Genomic DNA, 15,779 nt, shown 5'->3' with positions numbered 1-15,779 from the left:
TCCCAAACCTACTACCAGTGTTTAGACAGCGGTACAGGGAAAAGTCTGCATCTTTCAAGACCATGATTTTTATGCAGGACAATGCTCCATCACATGCATTGACGTACTCCACTGTGTGGCTAACCAGTAAACACCTTAAAGATAAAAAAAAAAATGACATGGCCCCTTTCTTCATCTGACCTAAACCCTGTTGAGAACTTGTGGGCCCTTCTTAAACGGCAGATTTACACTGAAGGAAAACAGTACACCTCTCGAACAGTGTCTGGGAGACTGTGGTTGCTGCTGCACAAAAACTTGATCTTCAACAGATCAAGAAACTGACAGACTCCATGAATGGCATGCTTATTACATGGACTGTTACTGAAAAGAAGGGTGGCTATATTGGTCACTGATTTATTTTTGTAAATGTCACAAATGTTTATTTGTAAATTTTTAGGTGTTTTGTTTAGTATTCTCACTTTAATAGATAAAATAAACACGTAAAATGAGAAAATTATCTTTTTTCATTAAGTTGCATAATAATTCTGCACACTAATAGTTGCCCAATAATTGTGCTAACATAGATATTCTAAGAAAGCCATTTCTTAACATTTTGGATTGGCGGAGAGCACTGTAGTTGTTCAATAATAAAATTAATCCTCAGAAACACAACTTGCCTAATAATTGTGCACACAGTGTATCTTCTATCTTGGTCTGCATCTGAATACATCATCAGCCATGCTCTTAATCTGAACCTGCCCCTGCATCGAGACTCCTACCTTATCCGGCACCCAGTGTCCTTACAGAAGCCCCAATATTACAGACAGATTCACAGGGCAAGAGGCACGTGTTTGCACCTCTGCAAATATGCCTGCAATATTCTGGGAGTCAAGATTGACGATGAGAACAAGCGGAAGTCAGAAGAAGCTAAGGAGATAGTACAAGAAGATATAAGAGAAGATGTTGAGTCACATGAAAATAGACAGGGGCACAGAACCATCTGCGGATAAGGTAGGGGAACATCTAAACCTCAATAATAGGCTTTACCCCTAGGGAAAAAATGCAGCCTGTAATTGGAACAATAAGGTATGTTCTATGTCACAACTGATATTTATCGTGGTTCTATAATTGTTAGAAGTTGCAATAAAGGGTTACAGTTAATTAGATACACATGTCATTCGGAATCTTAACTGGGTCAGGTTTGAGTCCTGTGTCACAAAAAAAAATCAGTCTAAAATTTGTTTTGTCTGGTTTTCTTTTTCTTTTGCATACATGTTGACATATATTTTACATGGACTCCAATGCATTTTATTGCATGTAATTTGAAACATGTATCCTTTCATTGGTTGTTAGAGAATGACACAGCTGTCATTTTTACTGATTTTACTTCTCACTGGGTGCATCTACTGAAACCAGGAACCACCGATTTGCATGTAGTAAAAGACGTGGACGCCCATGCAAAACAAACTCCAATATGCATTTAATACGAAATTGAACAGGGGGTGCTCTTTTAAGTTATTACAATCGTCATGTGTGTGCGCTTATATTTTTCCTGCAGGTCTTTCGTTTCAGGACTTTTATCAACTGTGCCGAGAAGCATTTCTTGTTAACAGCGACCTGACACTCAGGGCTCAACTAACTGAATTCAGAGACCACAAATTAATCCGTGCAAAAAAGGTACAATTTTTACCTACTATTACACCATCCTGTACAGTTTTCACAGCTCCTGCTAATCTCATGGTATAGTGAAAAAACTCCCAAAGTGTTAAATGCAGCCAAATGTTGCCCCCTCATATAAGCAATCGGTTTGCAAGGAAGTCATTAGTTTAGTTAGCAAGGAACTTTATGAGTGAGTCATGGTTTTTGTATTAGGCTAGTGGCTAAAAAGTTAGGTTTACAGGAAGTAAGTGTCGGAAATGGGATATATTTGGGAAAAGGGGATTCCAGGTGCCAACACACCTTCGTCTAGGGGTTAATAACTTAAATCCACGTAGCTCGAATAATCACAAGAAAATGCTTCTTTGATAGGAAAATGGAGGGTTTAATGCTGTGATGAAGCCTACGAAGGCTAACACACACAGTAGCACTACCCCCTACCCCGATAGCCTTTTGATTGCTCCGAAGAGCAACCACAAGTGCCACCCTGTAAATGATGTTGCCGTCATTCACAAGATGGCATTAACAATAGATTTGAGTTCACAGAGGGTCTATCCAGACCCTCTTGAGAACTCTCGAGCGATGCATCCAACCATGCAAGGTCAATGGAGCCCAGCTCACTAATCAGTGAGATAAGTTAAAAAAAAAAATTATGGTAACATGTAAAAATCCCCATTGTCACCAAAAAAATCCTACAATTCTTTCTCTTCACAATAATTCCCGCATGGAAAGAGTTAAAATATTGGCAAATGCCCATAGGGTGTCTAGTATTAAAAAATGTATGATTTGATGGGGTAAATTGAATTGGCCGGGTTCAAAGATGTCCCAAATATGGGACATGGGGGCAGTAGGATCAGATGTCTAAATGGCAAAAAAATACACACCTCCCAAAGGCGGCCTTTTACCTCCCAAATAACCCAACAAACCTATGCATGGGGGGTATCACTGCACTCAGGAGATGTTACTGAACACATATTGGGGTGTTGTTTGACACGGACATATACCAGGAGCGATAAATTCATACCTGAAGTACAACGTGTGTGAAAAAAAAAAAGTTTCACAAAGGCTGGTGGTAAAATCAGTGCATGGACAGGGTTAAAATATCAGCATTTCAAATACCTTGGGGGGGGGATTTGATGGGGTAAATAGCATTAGCCGGCTTCAAAGATACCCGAAATGGCACATGGGGGGAAGAATTACCAGATTTGGAAAAAATGGTTTTGAAATAGCAAACCGCTACCTGTACTTATTGCCCCATAACGTGCAGAAAAAAAGCAAAAACAAATAGTAGAATCTTTTTAGCACTTTTATTCATTAGGTTTTGTAGATGAGTAAAAGTTTTTGGTTCAAAAAGTGAGAAAAGTAATTTTTTAACAAGAAATACCCATATTTTATCTAAAGAAAGCCCTGTTTGTCCTGAAAAAAACAATATATAATATGTGTGGGAGCATGAAATGAGAAAGAAGAAAATCACAGCTAAACAGCAACACTGAAAAATGTTAAAAGAGCCATTGTCCCACAATATACTACGAGTAATAACCCCTATTGTCCTTAACCCCTTCATTCCCCTATAGACGTACCGGGACGTCCAAAAAACGCCCACAAAGAAACCCCTATGGACGCCCCGGTACGTCCAGCCCTTCGTGACAGCCTGGACTCCCCCCTGGCAGCAGAAGCCGGCATCGCCGGCTTTCTGCTGGCCGATCTCCCGTAACAGCTTCCAGCATGAAAGCCGGTAAGCTGTTACAGTTGAAAGTGCCCGATCGCACAGTTGCAAACGCGCGATCGGGCATTCCCTTCCGGGTTACGTCACTGCTGACGTAACCCGGAAGGTCATCGGAGGACAGGATATCCCTCCGATGAGGCACAGAGACGCTGCGATCTCTATGCAGGTCTGTGAGGACCTGCATAGAGATCACAGTGTGATCAGTGCAGGGGGATCGTGGGGAGGGGAGTGAGAAACCATCTCTCTCACTCCCCCTCCCGTCCTGAAAGAGAAAAGCAGAAAAAAAAAAAGTTCATTTAAAAAATAATATTAAATAAATCATTAAAATAATAATATATATAATACAAAAAAAAATTATAATGTGAGCTGTGATGTCATTGTGACATCACTGGCATGTTCAGGAGGTCCCTAGGAGGACCTCTAACCATTTATGTGTAAAAATAATATATAAAAAATAAAAAAAAAATGTAAAAAAATTAAAATTAAAAAAAATATATAAAAAAAGATAATAAAAAAATTATTAAAAAAACTTACTTCCCATTGCCCTAGCATAACATCTAGCCAGTATAACCCTTCTGCCCCCGTTCACAACCCCCAAACCCGTTAAGCCATAGGCATAAAAATTATACAAAATTGTACACTTTATAGTATGCTCCCTGGTGCTGGGAAAGTCTGGAAAATCTATATAAATTGGGTATTTCTGAAATCAGGACACCTGAATTAATAAATTTGGAGGGGATTTTCCATCACTTTACCTAATTTTGTGAGGATTCAGAGGGAAAATGTAAAAAAAAATTAGTTTATTTTTCTAATCTTCGCTAGTTTTTACTAAATTTCTCATTCTAAATTTTCAGCTAATCATCCAACTATGGTATCAAACGAAAGCGCTATCTCTCCTTGAAAAAACAATATATAGTTTATATGGGTACACTATTCACAGGAAAGGATAATAATCGCTAAACCGACATACCCCAAAAATGGCAAAATTGCTCTGGGCTTTGAGGTACCAAAAACCCCTGGGATTGAAGGGGTTAAGGGGTTAAAGCTTCCAGTCTGTTGTTCTAACTCAATCAGCTCACCTGTGTTAACGAGAGAATCACTGACATGATGTCAGCTGTTCATTTTGGGGCAGGGCTGAAAAGCAGTGAAAATTTTTTGAGGGGATTAAGTTCATTTTCATGGCAAAGAGGGACTTTGCAATTGATTGTAATTCATCTGATCACTCTTCATAACTTTCTGGAGTATATGCAAATCATCTAAACCAAGGCAGCAGAAAATTTGAAAATTACTGTATTTGCTCGGTTATAAGACTACCCTGATTATAAGACGACCCCCCAAAATATGAATATTAATTTAGGAAATAAAAGGAAAAACCTGAATATAAGACTACCCTATAAGAAAAAAGTTTTACTAGCAAATATTAATTCACATGTAAACAATTTTTTCATATTTAATAAAAATTATGATGGAGAAAAATGCCCCCCCCTTATATGCCTTTTAACCCCCTATATGCCACTCTGCCTCCCTGATATGCCTTTTTAACCCCCTATATGCCACTCTGCCTCCCTGATATGCCTTTTAACCCTATTTGCCACTCTGCCCCCCTGATATGCCTTATACCCCCCCATATGCCATGCTTACCCCCCGACTTGTCTATGCATCCCTAGGCTTGTCCCCCTGTGCTTCAGATTCCCTGGGGGCAATCGGTGACGGTCTGCCCGATGCGTGCAGAAAACCTATGCAGCTGCTGGCCGGTACTTCTGCCGGGGCTTCTATGACTGAGCACCGGAAGGTCATGTCACGCCATTGCTCTGTCATAGAAGCCCGGCGGATGTTCCGGCCAGCAGCGGAGGTTGTCTGCGCACGCAGCCGGGGGGCGGAGCCTGCTGTCATCATCGGGGGGGGGTGTTGCTGGATGTCATGGACATCCAGTGAATAACACCCCTAGTGGTCAGATCACTCATAAGTGATCATGATTTGATAAATCAAAGGCAATGTTTTCTAAACATTGCCTTTGACCAGTATTGGATCTGCCTCCCTCCATCACTTGCTTCTAGTGAGGGAGAGAGACAGATCGGTGTGTGACAGGTATTCTGAATAAAATAATATATATATATTGATCTAAAGGCTCTTATAAGAGCAACCCATTCAATATTAACCCCTTCATTGCCATTGATCACTGCATAAACAGTGATCTTGCATAGTGGCAATTGTTTTTGGGGTTCTTTTTTTTTTACATTTTTTTTTTCTTTTTTGCTTTTTTTAGGTTTTTTTTTACATTTTTTTATTTTTATTAGAGCCATTAACCCTTTCCTTCCCCACTATTTTTGCTGCAATTGTAACCATGCAGCGCAGGTATACGGCTGAGGAGGCGTATGCCGTTTTGGCCACATATTCTGAGACCACTTATACAGCGTCAGATTTTGACGTTGGTCAGTTCACAGATACATCTAGTGATGTATCTGTGGCTGTTAGGAGGCCTGCCACACGTAGTCGTGGCAGTGCACCAGAGGCATGGGTAGCGCCTAATAAGTACAAGCCAGCTATCCCTCCTTTTTCTGGAATTCCTGGCATCAATATTGATGTTATAGGATTCACTCCACTGCAATTTGTGCAGGTTTTTTTGGGAGATGATGTCTTGGGAGACATTGTCACACAAACTAACCTTTATGCCCAGCAGCACCGTGCTGCTAGCCCTAATTCTTTTTGGGCAAAACAGCCATGGACTCCCATTGATGTGCCAGAATTTCTTAAATTCTGGGCACTCACAATGTTAATGGGCATTATAAAAAAGCCCTCCATCCGCTCCTACTGGAGCACCAGCCCCATCCTTAGTACCCCCATTTATGCCCAGACTATAACTAGGCAAAGGTATGAAATGATTCTTCATTTCATGCATTTTAATAACAGCCTGTGCCCCCCTAAGAAGCAACCCCAGTTTGATAGGCTCTACAAAATCCGCCCCCTGATTAGCCATCTCGCTGCCAGGTTTCCAGAGGTTTATACACCTGGGAAGAATATCTGCGTGGATGAATCCCTGATGAAATATAAAGGAAGGCTGGGAATCAAGCAGTATATTCCTTCCAAGCGCTCTAGGTATGGAGTGAAGGTGTATAAGCTCTGCGAGAGCGAGACAGGGTGTACTCATGCCTTCCGTGTATACGAGGGTAAGGATAGCTACCTTGACCCTCCAGGTTGCCCAGAACATCTGGGCACCAGTGCCAAGATTGTTTGGGACCTAATATTCCCCCTTATGAACAAAGGCTACCACTTGTATGTAGATAACTTCTATACAAGCGTCCCTTTGTTCAAGCTGCTGTATTGTTTCGATACAGTAGCTTGCGGTACTATAAAAAAGAACCGCTTGGGTTTCCCACAACACCTGGCACGAACCCAGCTAGGAAAGGGGGAAACCTCAGCTCTACGTCAAGAGGAGCTTTTGGCATTGAAGTTCAGGGACAGAAAAGGTGTGCATGCTGACCACCATCCACGATGAGAGAACCGTGGAGGTTTCTGTCCGTGGCAGAGCTGGGGTCACTAGAAAGCCAGTGTGCATCAGGGCCTATAATAAGAACATGGGTGGAGTTGATCTGTCAGATCAACTCCTACAGCCCTACCTCATTATGAGGAAGACAAAGGCCTGGTACAAGAAGGTTGCAATTTACCTAATGTAAATTGCAACCTATAACGCTTTTTTGTTGCACAAAAAAGCAGACACTGGGCTGAAACTGTCTTTTTTGCAGTTTCAGCTCTAAGTAATTTCAAGTATCTTGTACCGTGATGCACCTGGTCCCCAAGTGGTGATGGGACCCAGCAGAATTGGGGCTACCCATTTTATTTTTAAAATCCCCCCTACAGCAAAGAAGCAGAATCCCCAAAAGAGATGCAAGGTATGCTACAGCAGGGGGCAAAGAAAGGACACCACATTTTACTGTCCAGATTGCCCTGGAAAACCTGCACTCTGTGTCGGTGACTGCTTCAAGTTGTATCACACAGTTTCCCATTTTTAATTTTTTTTTTGTTCCTGCTCCATTTTTGTATTTTTTTTTTACATTTTTTTTTACATTTACTGTTTTTTAGCTTTTATTTGCTCCACCATTTTTTAAGCGTTTTTATTTGCACTGTCAAGTGAACCTTGTGTCCATTCCGTGGCATGAGGGACCGCTTAAGGTGCTTCTTGGAGATAGGCCAGGCTTTCTTGTAACCTGTCCCTACTGATAGTTGGCTACAAGCATTTTTCTTTACCCAGATGTAAAACTTCCTAGTTGAAAAACTGAATTGCTCATGTTCCAAATGTGGCCCTTTTGCCCCCAAACAATCTGACAAACCCATGCATGTGGGGTATCAATGTACTCAGGAGATGTTGCTGAACACATATCGGGGTGTTGTGGGACAGTGACATATACCAGGAGCTGTAATTTCACACCTGAAGTACAAAGTGTGTGAAAAAAACACCAAAAACAATTACTATCGCAAACCTTGACAAGGGTTGGTGGTAGGATTAGTGCATGGAAAGGGTTAAACTATCAGCATCTAAAATACCCTGGGGTGTCTAGTTTTCAAAAATATATGGTTTGGTGGGGTAAATTTGCTGGCTTCAAAGATGCCCCAAATACCACATGGAGACAAAATTACCAGATTCAGAGAAAAATGGTTTTGAATTAGCAAAACGCTACTTGTACTTATTGCCCCATAACGTGTAGAAGAAAGCAAAAAAACATAAAAACATTGGGTATTTTTAAACTCGGGACAAATAATAGAATCTATTTAGCGGGTTTTTTCAGCAGTTTTTTATGATGAATAAAAGATTTTTCAAATAAAAGTGAGAAAATGTGTTTTTTTTCTTCATATTTTATTATTTTTATTATAGGAAATTACATCATATGGAAAAAATTATGGTGTCTGAAGAAAGCCCTTCTTGTCCTGAAAAAAACAATATATAACTTGTGTGGGTTCAGTAAATGGGTTAAGAGAAAATTACAGCTAAACAGAAACACCGCAGAAACGATGAAACAGCCATTGTCACGAAGGGTACAAAAAATAGAATCAGCCTTTGTCACGAAGGGGTTAAATGAATTAACATTTACTGGTAAAACTTTTTTCCTATAGGCTCGTCTTATATTCAGGCTTTTTCTTTTTTTCCTAAATTAATATTAAGATTTGGAGGGTCGTCTTATAATCGAGCAAATACGGTATGTTGAGCAACAACTGATACCACCCAAGCATAGGTTAGTCTGGTTTGTGGGATAAATGGCCACATTTCAGAGGTGTGCATTTTGTTTTCTTTAATTTTTACATCTGGCCAGTCTGTATCCATGTCCTACTCAATTTACCCCATCAAACTATGCATTTTTTTTTTAAACTAGACACCCCATAGCCTTTTTAAATGCTAGTATTTTAACACTTTCCATTCCAGGATTTTTTTGGAAGATACAGTCCTCGCAATTTTTTTTTTTAATATATATATATTTTACTAATCCCCTTGTGATTAGAAATGTGAGCTCCATTGCCTCAACATCGAAGAAAGAGACCTTCAATTGCTATCGAAGCTTATTTAATGATACACAAAAGAAATATATTAAGATGTACTTTATTGGGCAGTTTTGAAGACTACTATCAGTGCTCTACAAACAGGATATCAAAATTTTAAAACCTCTAGTTATGACCCCCCAACTGTCCCAATTTGGGCAGGACAGTCCCAATTTTAGGACTCTGTCCCGCTGTCCAGCCTATCCCTACCTCTGTCCCGCTTTGCTATCCACTTCTGACAGTGACAGATTGCTGAAACCGAGTGCAAAATTCTGCCAACCAATCAGCAGTGTTCTGCTTTGAGCCAATCGGCATCTTGTACCTTGAGCCGATCAGGATGGTGCCCCCACAGGCACCAGATGAGCCCCCCCAGGCCTGAAAGGTAGGATCCTGGGATGCTTTTTAATTATAAAAAAAAAAAAAATCTCTTCTGCTGTGGACTACTCTTCCAGTGTTGCTCACCCAGCATCATGGAGGACACCTGGCTGGCTGAGAATCATGGGAATTGTAGTTCACGGCTAACATCTACAGCTTTACTGCACTTCCTATGATGCCCCACTTTCACATTTTGGAATGTTGTGAGGTATGTCTAGTTTCTAGACAGAAATAGACATCTTTTGTATATGGCCTGCAATTTCTCAAATTGATTAACAATTTAGGCATATTAGGTGTCTCCTAACACAAGAAGTGATGATGAGTGTTAATTTTAAATCTGCATTGTGTGTATCATTGTACTGGATTTTCTATTTTGTTTTTGACCACCTATTGTCTCACTTCCCCCTCAACCACCGACTAGATTGTAAGCTTGCAAGTGCAGGGCCCTCTTCTCCTTTTGTACCAGTTTGTTATTGTATGTGTTTTGTAATAGCTAATGGCTCCTGGGTGTACACTAAATAAGAGAAGGTGAGATTAGAGTTGACCATAGCAAAACTGCTAAAAAGTTTGGGGTAATGGAGTCCATGGCATCCTTTGATTATGCTGGGTTTTTTTTGTCATTGTATGTACACTTCTGTTTTGTAGTAAATCTATTTAAAATTAATTAACAAAAATAATTCTGAACAATTGGTAATGTATATACTGTTAATTTACAGGGTGCAGATGGTGTGGAATATTTGGTTATCCCTCTGGACCTGGGGACGCTGACAGATTTCTTGGAAATGGAGGACAAAGAGGCATAATGAGTGCATTCAAGGATAAACTGAGTCAGGGATGTTTACTTATCTGTCCTAAAACATTAGAGGCCATGTTTACTAGACCTCAGTGTTTCTAATGTTGTATTTTAACATCTGCACGAATATATTTTTGAAGGTCCATATTGTGAATTTAAAATTCTGATTAAAGTAGCTTGATATTTGCAAGTCCAGATATTCCTAGTAAAGTGATTTTTTTTGAAATGATGAAAAGCATCATCAAACTCTTCAAATGTATCCGTCACATAACGTTTCTTTAGTAGCAACTCTGACTTGAATTGCCAATGCATTACTTTGTAACATTAACAGCTGACCAATCATTACAGACTGTTTAATATTTTTGTATCTAGAGCACACGGGTGACTATACCCTATTTAACTGGTATATGCAGGACAAATTCATATTTATAATCTGCAAAGCAATGTACTTGTATACAACCATTAAAGATATGCTGTAAATCATATACATGCTATTAAAAAAAACAAATGAATAACCCCTTGTATAAATTGTAACGGATCTCCAGTTGGGTTCCTCCTTTACTCTGACTGCAGAACCTCTCGCTGTATGGGCCGATGTCAGAGTATCGTCCTCCACTGCCTTCCCCTCAAGACACATCAGTCGGGTCTAGATTCTTGAGGGTAAAATCATTAACTTAGTTTAATGGGAAACAGTACAAGGGGGTATTTTACATACAATAGTCACAGCAAAACGCACATTTTTCTTGATCAGGCCCTTCTTTGCACAGCTCCGTATTTGCACTTGGCTCACCTCGCTATCTTGGTAGTCTGTGGGGAAGATGGTTAACACAGGCAGTTCCCTGACTTCTGGCTGAAACAGCTGGATATGAGATCTTGCTGCAAATACTGGCCATGGAGGTCTCTTTCTTGTAGGTCCAGACCAGATGGAGAGTAAAACACCACACACAAAATCCCTTCCCAAAATGCAGGTACCTCTGGTAATTGGAGAAACATGGCACTCTGTACCATGAAAAAAACATGCGTCCATCAAGTTCAGCCTTTCCTATATCTGTTAATTTGTTGCTGTTGATCCAAAAGAAGGCAAAAAAACCCAGTTTGGCTCTTTCCAATTTTGCACTAACCAGGGAAAAAATTCCTTCTTGACCTCAATGGCAGTCAGATTTCTCCTTGGATCAATAAGCTATTTCCCCATTATTAAAGATTATATCCCTGAATATTTTGTTTTTCTGCGGGGTTCATCCCGCAGCGCCAGTTCTGCTTACCAAAAGTGGCCCACTAGGCGCTCGCATTCCATGCCCGGCTCCAGGCCAGCGAGCCGGGCTTCTTACCCATTTAAAGTTTGAGAATAGGTTGAGATCGTTTCAGCCCCAAGACCTCTAATAATTCGCTTTACCGGATAAAACTGCGGAGCGGAGAGAGCGCCAGCTATCCTGAGGGAAACTTCGGAGGGAACCAGCTACTTGATGGTTCGATTAGTCTTTCGCCCCTATAACCAGGTCGGACGACCGATTTGCACTTCAGGACCGCTACGGACCTCCGCCCTGCCCAGACATAGTTCACCATCTTTCGGCTCTCGCTCCACCTCCCGGACGGTGGCGGCGAGACGGGCCGGTGGTGCGCCCACCGCGCGGGACGGCGGGGTCCCACCTCAGCCTCACCTTCATTGTGCCACAGGGTTTTGCTGCGAGCCCTCCAACTCGCGCGCGCGTTAGACTCCTTGGTCCGTGTTTCAAGACGGGTCGTGTTTCAAGACATCACCGCTGACCCCTGGCGCTCCTCTGGTTAAAGCGTGGGCCCTCCCGCCTCGGCTGCGCAGGACAGTCCGCCCCGGTTGACAGCCGTGCCCGCCTCGCGGCCCGCCGGGACGGTTCAGCGAGGGGAGGGCACTTCCCAGCCGACCCGGGGCCGGTTGCGACGCGGGAGGGGAGGGTGGCGGCGTCCGCGGGCACCGCCGGGTTGAATCCTCCGGGCGGACCGCACAGACCCCACCCGTTTACCTCTTAATGGCTTCACGCCCTCTTGAACTCTCTCTTCAAAGTTCTTTTCAACTTTCCCTTGCGGTACTTGTCGACTATCGGTCTCGTGCCAGTATTTAGCCTTAGATGGAGTTTACCATCCGCTTTGGGCTGCATTCCCAAACAACCCGACTCCGAGGAGACTGGGTCCCGCCGTGCCGGGGGCCGCTACCGGCCTAACACCGTCCACGGGCTGGGCCTCAATCAAAAGGACTTGGGCCCCCGAGCGATGGCAGGGGGGTCCGGTCTCCCTTACGCCACATTTCCCGCGGCCGGGGATTCGGCGCTGGGCTCTTCCCTCGTCACTCGCCGTTATTGGGGGAATCCTGGTTAGTTTCTTTTCCTCCGCTTAGTAATATGCTTAAATTCAGCGGGTCGCCACGTCTGATCTGAGGTCTGAGTCGGAAAAGGGGGTGGGGACCACCACCGGGCGCCAGCATCGGCAGCGGGCGGAAGGAGGCCCCGCGCGCTGGTCCCCGCCGCCGGTGGGGCGCAGGGTCCGACGCCGGGCTCTCCCCCCCGGCCGCCAGCCCCGACCCGGCGTCCGCAGGTAGCCGTGTCTCCACAGACAACCGCACGGAGGTTCCCCGGGACGGGACAGGGCCTGGGGTTCGAGCCTGACGCGTCCCCTCGCACTCCTGCGCGGGGAGGTCTGGCCTTGGGGGGACGGAGGGAAGGGGAATCACGGCCCCAGCCGCGTTCGACGCGGGAGCGACCCTCAGACAGGCGTAGCCCCGGGAGGAACCCGGGGCCGCAAGGTGCGTTCGAAGTGTCGATGATCAATGTGTCCTGCAATTCACACTAATTCTCGCAGCTAGCTGCGTTCTTCATCGATGCACGAGCCGAGTGATCCACCGCTAAGAGTCGCGAGACCCTCTCTCGGAGGAGAGCCTTGCGGGAGAGGCAGGCCCCTCTTCCCGGCACTAAGGGGAGAGAAAGGTGACAAGGGTCCGGGGGGGCGGCGAGGGGCTTCCAAACCTTCCGTGCGTGGTACCCGGACATGGCTCAAGGGAAGCATGTTTTCCTCTGGCTGCAGTGGGGGGGCGTCGGGGGCAGTCGTTGGCCGGCGGGGCTCCCTCGGTTTTGCCCGCCGGCTTCTGCCCGCCCTCCGCTCCCCCCTACCCTGGTTTTTTTTCTCGTTTCGCAGAGCGCAGGCATCGGGTTCGGCTCGGGTCCCCCGATCCGTCTCTCGCGTCGATCCTGTTAATGATCCTTCCGCAGGTTCACCTACGGAAACCTTGTTAAGACTTTTACTTCCTCTAGATAGTCAAGTTTGATCGTCTTCTCAGCGCTCCGCCAGGGCCGTCGCCGACCCCGGCGGGGCCGATCCGAGGACCTCACTAAACCATCCAATCGGTAGTAGCGACGGGCGGTGTGTATAAAGGGCAGGGACTTAATCAACGCAAGTTTATGAGTTTTAACTCTTTCCATGCACCATATCTACCACCAGTCTTTGTCAAACTTTGTGGTAGTCATTTTTTTGCATTTGTTTTGCAAAATATATGTTCAGCAACATCTCCTGAGTACAGCGATACCTCACATGAATGATTTTGCCTGGCTGTTTGTGGGCAAAAGGGCCACATTTGGGGCATGCGCATTTTTCAATGTTGAACTTTGGCATTTGGGGATCCACTGCCCATGCCCTATTTGGTACATCTTTGAGCCGGGCCATTTCAGTGTGCCCAACAAAACCATATATTTTTAAAAACTAGACACCCCAGGGTATTTTACTTTCAATAGTTATTTATTAATTTTCAAAGAAATAAGAAGTACAAATAACACCAATAGTAATACATGGGAGACAGTCACAGCTGTCAGTTATGATCAAACCAAGACAGTCGCAGCTGTCATTACATTGAAAATTCAAACCATCTTGATAAGCATGTATCTCAGTTACATTGTAACGTTATAAGGTAATAAAAAACGTAAACAAGAAAACTTCCCTGTAAAGGAAGAGGAACAGAACAGTATGCCTGAGTGAATTTTTTTTTTAAAAGTGTATATCTGCTCAAGTAATTTATAGTGAATAGTTTTAATAATTGACATGCTATACCAGTGAGGATGACTGTAGTTACAGATAGCATTTGTTAAATTGTAGAGAGTAGGTCTGGAATCCTTAAATATACTAAAGAACCTCAAATATCTATACAATAGGATGAAGAATACCATGGTTTCCATCTGATAGAGAATTTTTTTGTGTTGCCTGAACCTCTAGCTAGAATTTTTTCGTAGAAATATGTAGTATTTAGTTTGGAAATTACTAGAGGGAATCCCAGGGTATTTTAAATGCTGATATTTTAACTCTTTGCATGCACACATTTTACCACCAGAATTTTTTAAAAGTTTGCAGTAGTATTCTTTTGTGTGTATTTTTCCCCCACACACCTATGTTATGTATGAATTTACAGCTCCTGGTATATGCCGCTGTCACACGGCACCTCAATATCTGTTCAGCAACATCTCCTGAGTACAGTGATACCCCACATGCATGGGTTTGTCATTTTTGGGGGGAACTAAAAGGCCACATTTGGTACGTGTGCATTTTTCTAATTGGAAATTAGATGTGTGGCCATCCTTCCCCCCGTGTTAATTGGGACATTGTTGAACCCAGCCAATTCAATTTACCCCATCAAATCATACATTTTTTAAAAGTAGACACCCCATGGGCATTTAATATGCCAATATTTTAACTCTTTCCCTGTGAGAATTTTTTAAGCTAATGTGCTAATTTTAGGACTTGCTCACAAAAATATATTTTTTATATATATATTTTATTTTGCCTTTTTTAACCCCTTAATGACAATTGACGGTCCGGGCACGTCACCCAAAAACGAAGGGTTAACGACAATTGACGTGCCAGGACCGACATGACTTTAAACGGGTGCAGGAAGCGATCTACGTTCGCATTCAGCAACGCCACGATCGGCACCAGGGGCCATGTCTGGCCCCTCCCCGGGGCGTCAACATCCGCCATACATTGTATGGCGGCGGACGCCCGCTTTAAAAGCGTTTAGGAGGCGATCAATGATCAGGAGGCATTCAGCGACACCAAATACTTACCCCAGGACGGGCTGTGACCACTCCAATTAGAAAAATGCACACGTCCCAAATGTGGCCTTTTAGTTCCCCACAAAAATGACAAACCCATGCATTGTACTCAGGAGATGTTGCTGAACACATATTGGGGTGTCGTGTGACAGCGGCATATTCCAGGAGCTGTAAATTCATACATAAAGTAGGTGTGTGGGGGAAAAATACACACAAAAAAATACTACTGCAAACTTTGAAAAAATGCTGGTGGTAAAATGTGTGCATGCAAAGGGTTAAAATACCAGCATTTAAAATACCCTGGGGTGTCTAGTTTTCAAAAATATATGGTTTTATTGGGCACACTGAAATGGCCCGGCTCAAAGATGTACCAAATAGGGCATGGGCAGTGGATCCCCAAATGCCAAAGTTCAACATTGAAAAATGCGCATACCCCAAATGTGGCCCTTTTTCCCCCCAAACAGCCAGGCAAAATCATTCATGTGAGGTATCGCTGTACTCAGGAGATGTTGCTGAACACATATTGGGGTGTTTTATGATAGTGATCTATATCAGAACCTGTTTATTCATACCTGAAGTAAAATGTGTGTGAAAAAACAAATGCAAAAAAATGACTACCACAAACTTTGACAAAGACTGGTGGTAGATATGGTGCATG

General features: G+C 43.3%; 1 protein-coding gene and 1 non-coding gene across 2 annotated transcripts in view; one reads left to right on the top strand and one right to left on the bottom strand.

Moving 5' to 3' along the window:
* The window catches only part of LOC149274545 (origin recognition complex subunit 2-like), a 36,721-nt gene extending 26,653 nt beyond the window's left edge, over positions 1 to 10,068 (top strand). Inside the window, exons 6-7 of the mRNA XM_089505362.1 lie at positions 1,538 to 1,656; positions 9,982 to 10,068. Of these exons, the coding sequence (XP_089361488.1) occupies positions 1,538 to 1,656; positions 9,982 to 10,068 (206 nt within the window). The remainder of the gene's footprint in view (positions 1 to 1,537; positions 1,657 to 9,981) is intronic.
* Positions 10,069 to 12,785: 2,717 nt separating this feature from the next.
* LOC149274544 (5.8S ribosomal RNA) lies at positions 12,786 to 12,939 on the bottom strand. The gene has a single exon (XR_016279425.1). It is a non-coding gene; the product is annotated as a 5.8S ribosomal RNA (ribosomal RNA).
* Between the last annotated feature and the right edge of the window lie 2,840 nt (positions 12,940 to 15,779).

This window comes from Sceloporus occidentalis, unplaced genomic scaffold, assembly GCF_023333645.1.
Source record: "Sceloporus occidentalis isolate IW3139 unplaced genomic scaffold, rSceOcc1.0.p SCAF_326, whole genome shotgun sequence".
NCBI classification, from domain to species: Eukaryota; Metazoa; Chordata; class Lepidosauria; order Squamata; family Phrynosomatidae; genus Sceloporus; species Sceloporus occidentalis.
The sequence above is the reverse complement of the archived record's forward strand: the minus strand, read 5'-3'. Positions and strand labels throughout refer to the sequence as shown.